Source organism: Oryctolagus cuniculus, chromosome 12, assembly GCF_051225735.1.
Source record: "Oryctolagus cuniculus isolate XC-2025 breed Fujian yellow rabbit chromosome 12, ASM5122573v1, whole genome shotgun sequence".
NCBI classification, from domain to species: Eukaryota; Metazoa; Chordata; class Mammalia; order Lagomorpha; family Leporidae; genus Oryctolagus; species Oryctolagus cuniculus.
The window spans coordinates 74263925-74273214 of record NC_142878.1 but is presented as its reverse complement, the minus strand read 5'-3'; the positions used below and the strand labels follow the sequence as shown (position 1 = coordinate 74273214).

General features: G+C 53.3%; 1 protein-coding gene across 1 annotated transcript in view; it reads right to left on the bottom strand.

The window, feature by feature from the left end:
* Nucleotides 1–1557: 1557 nt before the first annotated feature.
* GLDN (gliomedin) overlaps nucleotides 1558–9290 on the bottom strand; it is a 57484-nt gene continuing 49751 nt past the window's right edge. Inside the window, exons 7-10 of the mRNA XM_002717725.6 lie at nucleotides 9001–9084; nucleotides 8784–8909; nucleotides 6145–6295; nucleotides 1558–3357 (exon numbers count right to left, since the gene is read on the bottom strand). Coding sequence (XP_002717771.4) covers nucleotides 2880–3357; nucleotides 6145–6295; nucleotides 8784–8909; nucleotides 9001–9084 — 839 coding nt within the window. The 3' untranslated portion in view covers nucleotides 1558–2879. The remainder of the gene's footprint in view (nucleotides 3358–6144; nucleotides 6296–8783; nucleotides 8910–9000; nucleotides 9085–9290) is intronic.

The window sequence follows — 9290 nt, the reverse complement described above, 5'->3', positions numbered from 1 at the left end:
CCTCTTTTAGTTGCTACCATATTGTATACATTACTAATACTATTACTAAGATTATACTCATATCCAGGTCACCTGTGTGCAGAAACAGCCACACACATACTCACATTAATCAACACTAGTATTCCTTAGACACACTGATCCTGAATGTGAGATTCTTTGACTTCGTTACAAAACATGAATCTGCAGAGAGGGCTTTTTTTTTTTTTATTTGACAGAGTTAGACAGTGAGAGAGAGACAGAGACAGAGAGAAAGGTCTTCCTTCCATTGGTTCACCCCCTAAATGGTCACTTCCTCCTGGTCTCCCATGCGGATGCAGGGGCCTAAGCACTTGGGCCATCCTCCACTGCCCTCCTGGGCCACAGCAGAGAGCTGGACTGGAAGAGGAGCAACTGGGATTAGAACCCGGTGTCCATATGGGATGCCAGCGCCACAGGCGGAGGATTATCCTACTGAGCCACAGTGCTGGCCCCAGGGATTTTTTTTAAAGATTTATTTATTTATTTGAAAGTTAGAGTTACACAGAGAGAGGACAGGCAGAGAGAGAGAGAGGTCTTCCATCTGATGGTTCACTCCCCAATTGGTCACAACGGCTGGAGCTGCGCCAATCCGAAGCCAGGAGCCAGGAGCTTCTTCTGGGTCTCCCAAGGACTTGGGCCATCTTTCACTGCTTTCCCAGGCCATAGCAGGGAGCTGGATCGGAAGTGGAGCAGCCAGGACTTGAACTGGCACCCATGTGGGATGCCGGCACTTCAGGCCAGGGTGTTAACCCGCTGTACCACAGTGCCGGCCTTGAAAGGGCTTTTTTAAAAAGCTATGATGACACAATGCAACCAAGTAATTAAAAGTGAGGGGAGGGGTTAGTTTCAAATATCCATTATCTTAAAACACAACAACAAATAAGTTGCTAACAGCTGCCCAGGTATCTTCGGAGAGTGGGGGAGACTGAAACCATTAGATCTGTTCTTCCCTGAAGTTGGAAAATGCTTCTGTTAATACGGTAGAAAGCGATGACTCAAGGCCACTGAAAACGAATCTGGGTCCAGACAGTTTCAGGACACCCACAGGCTGGGGCAAGTTGCTGACAGAGCTTTATGTAAGCACTGTTCTAGTTCCCGTGCCTGGCTGCAGCGCCCAGGGCCTTTTCCCAACGTCCTCTCTACTCCCAGTGGCCCTGCAGGGCACTCGGCGCAGGGTGCACAAAGAACTGAGCCGGCAGAAAATGTGCGTGTGTGTGTACGGCACTTAGGAGCTGGTTCACCTGCAGTCTCACCTGCCCTCCAAGGACCCTAGATCACCACCTTTAAAATTAGCTATAGCAAAGAGCAGCTCACTCAGGGCTTCACACAGGGCCCCTGCATTTTGTGCTGTTCTTAGCCTTCCCCTCTGCCTAAACCCCAGACCGCAGCAATGACCACTTCTCAGTCTGGAACAAAACGAAACAAGCTGATAGTAGATGTTTTAGGCTTTGTGGGCCCACCCAGCCTCTGCTGCACCTGCTCCTGTCCACTACTACAGAGCAACAGTGACTGTCTATGATACATGAACAAATGAAGGGGACTGTTTTAATAAAGCTTTATTTACAAGAACATGTGAAGAACTGGCTTCTGGCCAGTTTTCCCACCCCCGATCTAGATAAACTCACAAATGGTACCTCTCTTCCAAAGATTGTAGAGTGTCACAGTTCCGGCCGGACACAGTCCATTCCCACAGCATGTAGTCCAGCAGTCCCCTGCTGTCCGGTCCGAAACCACAGACAATGCCGACCCCTATATAGGCCATGGTTTCTTCCTACATATACCTATGATAACGTTCAATTTATAAATGATGCAGAGGCGGAGATTAACAACAATAACTAATACCTAAGGAGAACTGTAACCATATGCTGTAATAAAGGTTATGTGAATGTGGCCTCTCTCACTCTGCGTGTCACTCTGAATATCTTAATCCCTCCTTGTACTGGATGTATTCTTGGACTATGTTAACTGTGGGAACTGAAACCATGGCTAAGGCAGGGGCAGGGGGGCCCCTTTACTCTGGATCTGTGGCTGTGGTAGAAGAAGCCAGACTCATTGTCTCTTTCCGTTGACCCCACTCTTTCTTCTTCGCCCCTTCCCTCCAATCTGTCGGATTTCCATCAGTAAACCCTTTCCCTTAAAAAAAAGGAGCAGCAGCAGCCGGAGCGCCCTGGAGACCCACTGCTGCAAGTCAGCCTGATGGGAAATGGATAGAAACCCTGAAGGGCCGATGCTGTCTCACTGAGAAGCCTGGGCATGTAGCTGCTCTTGGCTTTTGCTGATCGGGGAGCTGCAATCAAGGGCAGAGGGTCGGGTCACTCTGAGCAGCAGGTGCAATGTGGAGAAAAGTAATAAATTATGGACGGCATGGTGCCTTCGAAGCCATAAAGGCTCAGCGCATTTTCTCACAGCACTGCAGAATTCACTGTTGAAGCAACAGGGCTATGATCTTACAGGTAAATTTACTTAGCACCCGGCTACAAAAAAACAGAAAACGGGTCTATAAAAACTGTGAGAGTAGCGGTAACCAAAACCCACAGCATTTCTTGTAGGTAGAGAAAACTGTGCCCATTTTCTTGGTCACCTGCTGAATAGTACCAATGGGGAAACCAAGGCCCAAGGAAGGGGCGGCAACCTGGCCAACTCATACATGGAGGAAGCTCCAGGGCCATTGCAACTTCCAGCCTGATGCTACCCCACAGCGGGCACTAGGGTTTTGCAGGGGGCGCGCTGACTACGGGAATGCACATGATGTGAGATTAAGCTCTAAGAACCCGGCTACCTTTAAAGACAGGTTTTCTGATGAGACAAAAATGGTCCCAGAAGACATGTGAGATCCAGTGAGGAGAAGAGAACGCAGCACATCACTGGCTGAATGGAGCTGCCAGGAACTGCACTGGGTACAGCAGCAGGTGGCCATCTTCCCAGGAGTACAGGTGCTGGTCTCTCATGTTGTAGGCTAACATGGCGAGAACGGACTGGGAAGTTCTGACATCGAAGTTGGCGTTGATCTGCTTCCCTCCTAACAGATCAAAGGCAAACGTTACCCTCGTGTCTTTGGTGTCTGTGACGTAGAGGATGCCATGGGCGATGAAGGCGTTGCCCGCCTTGGACTTGGGGTACGTGGTATTGATGTGCTGTGCCACGGAGAAGGTCCTCTCCTCCAGCTGTGCGACAAGGATGCTCGAGCCATCCACGCTCGACGCGTAGATGATCCACAGCCCCTGTTCGTCCACAGCCAGGTTGAAGTACGTCTTGGAATTGGTGAAAAGGTATTTGCGGTCAAAATACAGGGCGTTCTCAAGCTTTAGCGTTTCTGATGTTTCTTTGCCAAAATCGAATCTGAAATGTGTTAAGGAGAAGAAGCAGACACGCGTCACGAGTTTTGTGGACACAGGTGGCTTATGGGGCTCCTCTAACTAAACCGAGCTAGCCGGTCTGGGGTGAGGCCAGGATTCTGCACTTCTAACAAGGCCTTGGTAATGCCTGGTGCACTGGCCCTCCCCCTGGGCTACCGGCGGCCAGGCTGTAAAGGTCAGTGCGTGACCAGCTTGTGCAGGGCGGGCAGCAGGGTGGTGGTAAAGAGAGCACTTCCCGCAGTCAGCATGAATTCACATGGAAGCCACCACTCACCAGCCCGAGCCCTGGGAAAACGCCCCAACCTCACCAGCCCCCGGGTCACTGTTGCCCCCTGTGGCAGATGACCCAGCCCAATCCTTTTTTTTTTTTTTTTTGTTAAGATTTTATTTGAGGTAGAGTTGCAAACAGAGGGTGGGAAAGAAATAGAGAAAGATCTTCCAACTGCTGGTTCACACCCCAAATGGCTGCAATGGCCAGAGCTGGGCTGATCCAAAGTCAGGAGCCAGGAGCTTCTTCCAGGTCTTCCCATGCAGGTGCAGGGGCCCAAGGATTTGGGCCATCTTCTACTGCTTTTTCAGGCCATAGCAGAGAGCTGGATCAGAAGAGGAGCAGCTGGAACTTGAACCCGTGCCCATATGGGGGTTAGTTCTTCATTCTGTGCTATGATTTTAAGGAAAATATCTCATCGCCCTCAAGATTCAGAAGAAAGTCACTGGTTCATGAGGGATGTACGGAAGTCAGGGCTTTGCCCGGGAAATGGGTGGACAGAATAAACAGTGCTGTAGGGTCCCAGGCCCTCCGCTCCTGGGGGCCGTGTGATGTGGCAGGTGGAAACTATAGATTGCATTCTTTAAAAAAAGGGAATTATGGCTCAAAATGTTACTAACTCTAGAAATGACAATTCAGGGATAATTCGGCTGAAGGAAAAAGAGAACCAGCAGAGGGTGCCATTGAGCAGCGCAAGAGGTGGGAACCCTGGGACTGCGGCTGAGCATCTGAGGGAACAAGCTCAGCTTTGATGCAGAAACCTCGCAGCAAGTTTGAGAAGGAGCTAGAGGGGAGGGGGTGCGTGGGGAGGTCCTGCCCCCCTCAGCACTCAGGCATTCTTCCTCTGGATGCCTGGGATTTACTCCTGCCATGTGGCCGGTCCCACCGGCCCCTGGCGGCTGCCCACTTCAGGAAGACTTCTCTCTCCCAGCAAGAGCAGGCTCCAGTTCAGATCTGCTCTCCCTCGGCTCCCAGCCTGTGGCCAGGCATAGAGCAGGGGCTGGGTACAGGTCTCCTAACTATGCCATCACAAGCTTCGCTTCGCTAGAGGACTCTCTCTCTCTCTGATTTATTTATTTGCTTGAAAGGCAGTTACAGAGATGCAGAGGTGGCGGGGGGAGTCTTCCATCTGCTGTTTCACTCCCCAGATGGCTGCAATGGCTGGAGCTGCTTCCTCCTGGTCTCCCATGGGGTGCAGGGCCCAAGCACCTGGGCCATCCTCCACTGCCCTCCCGGGCCACAGCAGAGAGCTGGACTGGAAGAGGGGCAGTCGGGACTAGAACCAGCGCTCATATGGGATGCCGGCGCTGCAGGCAGAGGATTAACCAAGTGAGCCACGGCGCCGGCCCCGACACCCGCTCTTAAAGAGGCCAATCCTCATCCTGGGGCTCATCTACCCCAGAACTGCTACTCTTCCTCTGTGTAACAACAGCCCCTACAACATGGCAGGAATGTCATGGGAAGGAGGGTGGCTCAGGAGCTATGTCTTCTGTGTGGCAGGGGTGGTCACTTGTCCACTTCTGCTGGCACAAGTTCTGTCCAAATGGGTAGAGATGACGAGGGAGTTGGGTAGAGGGGAATGAAGTAAGGGAGGGGCACCCCCCTCTCCCCCCTCCCCGCCACGACTGATGCCTTTGTCTAACCTGGCCGATCTCACTGCACACCATACCAGGAAACCATCCCCATCTCAGCCTGAGCACTCAAACGCCACACTCAGGCAGCCTGGGCTTCACCGAGGGGAGGAGGGGCCCAGGGGTTCAGTGCCTCCTTCCTGTCACCGCCTCTGGTTTTGAACGATCAGGATCATGGCCTCCATAAGCCCGGGGTTCCTGTTCTACAGGGGGCAGAGCCAGGAGGACTCCGAGGCACTGGTCTGTCTCCTGTTTGAGTGGAGGACGGGGAGACCACGGAAGCTGTGTCTTGTGGCTAAGGCCACAGAGTGAGAGGGCGGAAGAGCTGGAACCAGGGACCAGGCACCCTGACTTCCGCGCACTGCTCCTTTGATCTGCCCATGGTGACTCAAGCTTGTTGAACCATGAGGACAAAACTCCTGTGGGGGACAGGAAGGCTCAGCTGCTGTCCTGGGCACAGCCTATCCAGGCGGCCCCTTGGAAATGCAGAGGGAGGGGGCACTGGCCTCGGGGCTCCCTCCAGATGACAGGGGAATCTGAAGGCAAAGCCACTTGACTTCCGGTTACAGTCCCTGGTCTGACAAGAAATTCTTCACACCCAAAGGTTTTCCAAACAAAACTGCCATCAGGGGGGCCACCCTCCCAAGAAAGCTGGGCCTGCCCATCTAAGTCCACTTGCCCTTGGCTCTGGCCTTCCCGGGCCACAGGTCAGCTTGGGGAACATGCAGACGACAGATAAGGGATGCAAACGCAGTCCTGACTCCCAAGTAGCGCAGGAAAGCACCGCACGCATGCGCAGTGGATGCTGCCTGGGCCGCATGCCTCGCTGCCAGGGTGCACGGGGGAGGGGCTGTGGTCCCGAGCGACTCACCTCACGATGGTGTTGGAGCCCCCTTTGTGGTAGTAGAGAGAGTTGTTGTACACGGTGTGGCCGCAGCCGTGGAAATAGTAGGGCAGGTGGATGAACGTGCAGCTGCCGTTCAGGAGGGCGGCCTGGTCTTTGAACTCCTTCACTATGATGCCTGCGGGAGGGAAGCCAGCGAGAAGCTGCGGCCAACTTTCCAGCAACCACAGCTTGCCCAGGGTGCCCGGCTGCGGACAGTCGGGGCATTCAGGGGAGGGGAGCTGAGACTGAGATGTTTCCAGGGTCCCTTGTCGTGGGTGAAGAGTCCCAAACTCAAAGTCCAGCTCTCCCGGTGGCACCCGAAACTGTCCTTCAAATGCCATAGCCACAGGCTCGGTTCTGCTCCCCTGTAGAGAGTGATGCTCCTCCCCCATCTCTGCGGTGTATATGAAACGTCCTACCAGAGCAGCGCTGGGGCTCAGAGAGCCGTACCCCGAAAATGGCGTGCTTGCCCTGCTAAGCGCTTGGCCCTCAGGACACGCTTGTGTTGCTTCTGCCCCTGCAGGTGTAGGGAGACACTCCCTGGAATTCCCTCATCTACCTCCAGACAGGACCGGAAGACGGAGCACGCAGCCGTCAGCCCCGCCCCGCGCCTCCTTATGTCTCAGGAAAGAAGACTGAGAAAGGCAACCTGCCAGGTGATAGCCTTTCCAAGGTCGCGCCCGTGTCCGTCCGCTGGGCTCATTCAAGTTCTAGAAAGAATCTCACACGCGAATCCCTGTCTGCTGGGCCATTCATTCCCCTCCTCAACAGCATGAGCAACCTCTGTTCTCCCCAGAAAAAGGGTGCACACGCTCTGAACGGCGCTGGGCTGGGGGGACCACGCCCCTACCATTGCCCCCAGACCCGCTCAGCAGTCCATACGCCTCTTCTAGTGGATCCTTCCCCTTGTATCCCAGCGACCCTCTGAGGGCACAGGGGCGAGCTCCCTCCTCCCCCCAGCAGCGGAGGCCCACCCCAGGAAGAGCAGGAAGCTGGCGCTCCTGCGATTACCCAGGCCTCCCCGAGCTCTTCCTGCCTCTGCGGCAGCGGCTATTGCGCCAGTGTCACTATTCTTTCCCTTTTTCTTTTCTTAAAGATGTATTTATTTGAAAGAAAGGGTTAGAGAGAGGCAGAGGCTGAGACAGAGAGAGAGAGAAGTCTTCCATCCGATGGTTCACTCCCCAGATGGCCTCAACTGCTGGATCTGGGCCAATCTGAAGCCAGGAGCCAGGAGCCTCTTCTGGGTCTCCCATGGGTGCAGAGGCCCAAGGACTTGGGCCATCTTCTACTGCTTTCCCAGGCCACAGCAGAGAGCTGGATCAGAAGTGGAACAGCCGGGACTTGACCTGGTGCCCATATGGGATGCCGGCACTGCAGGTGGCAGCTTTACCTGCTATGCCAAGGCGCCGGCCCCTACTCTTTCCTTTTGAGCCCCCAAATCCTTCTGACTGGAAGTCAGGTGATTACTGTCAGCTGACATGCCAAACCTGTGGATCAAAGCAGCTGCTTCTCCAACCAATGACTGGCCAGACGCCTCCTGGGATGAGGCTACTGTCGGCGCCGTGACCAACCCTGACCACAGATCTCTGGGACAGTGGGAGGGGTCAAGTGTAGAGGCAGGGTGATGGTAAGGTGGCTGGGATCTCCGTCCAACTGATAACTGAGAAAGATGACCAAGAGTACTCTCCTGGGAGGGGTCCGAACTTAGAGAAAGATGGGCAGTGCACCAAGAATTTATCTCCGGGGCCAGCATTGTGGCGCAGTGGGCTCAGCTGCCACTTCCAACACTGGCATCCCATATAGGAATGCCACTTTGAGTGCCAGCTGCTCTGCTTTTGATCCAGCTCCCTGCTACGGCTCCTGGGAATGTGGCAGATGATGGCTCAAGTGGGTGTGGCCTCCGCCACTCATGCCGGAGGCAAGAATGGAGTTCCTGGCTCCTGGCTTCAGCCTGACCCAGGACTATTTGGGGAGTGAGCCAGCAGATGGAAACTCCTCTCTCTCTCTCTCTCTCTCTCTCTCTCTCTCTCTCTCTCTCTCTCTCGGTTGCTCTGCATTTCAAATAAAGCAATCAATCTTAAAAACACAAGGATTTATCTCTGACATTTCTTCCACATCGTGGTTTTGTGGTTTGGAAGGCATGCAGCCATCAAGCTCATCAAGCAGTTTCCTTCTGGGTACTTTGCCTAAAATTAGATAGGCTCCACTGTGGGTCCCCCAGCCGGGCCCCTGCGACCTGAGCTGCAGAGCTCGCCGATAGCAAGTTCAAAAGGAGAAAGTTGTTTTTTTTGGCCACTCACTTGTGCTTCCTGAAATAAGGAGCAATTTATTTTACCAATCAGCAGGGGTTTCAGGTACACAGACAGAAAACAAGCCTGAATCCTGCCATCGGATCAGCGCGGTGCGCCGGCTGCAGCGGCGGCCATTGGAGGGTGAACCAACGGCAAGGGAAGACCTTTCTCTCTCTGTCTCTCTCTCTCACTGTCCACTCTGCCTGTCAAAAAAAAAAAAAAAAAAAAAAAAAAAAAAAAAAAAAAAAACAAGCCTGAAGAGAGGTAACAGATTAAAAAACAAGCAAACCAGGAATATAACACAGATGCAGAGCCCGTGTCGCGTGAAAGTACCTGAAAAGTGTTCAGTCACCCAGATGCGGCTGTCGTTCTTGTTTGCAGACTCTCGTATCCAAGTCCCAAAAGTCTCCTTGACCTTGAAGACTTGTGTTGGGTTCCCAATGGACGTGATCGTGGATTCTGCCAGCCGAAGGGGAAGAGGAGGAGTGAGTCACGTGCCAACTCTGACTTTAAGGCACCCACTTTCAAAACAGGACGATTTCTTCTGTACCTGCTTTGGGGGAGTGATGCTCATTGACTTTCTCGTCAACTTTTCCAACCAAGGTGTCATCGTTGGGTATGGCACATGTCTCGCCTACAATGACAGCAGCGACATTACCCAGGGAAAATACAGCTGGCTCTGGGAGATTTGCATAATGTTATAACTGTTGCTTCCCCCACCTCATCCAGACCTAGTCCCACGAACACCCCTTTGCAAGAAGCCCACAGAGTTTCTTGGTTGTTCGCTTTTCAACAAGCCTAAATTGAACTCTTCCAGTTTTGTTCCCTGCTTGGCAAGTT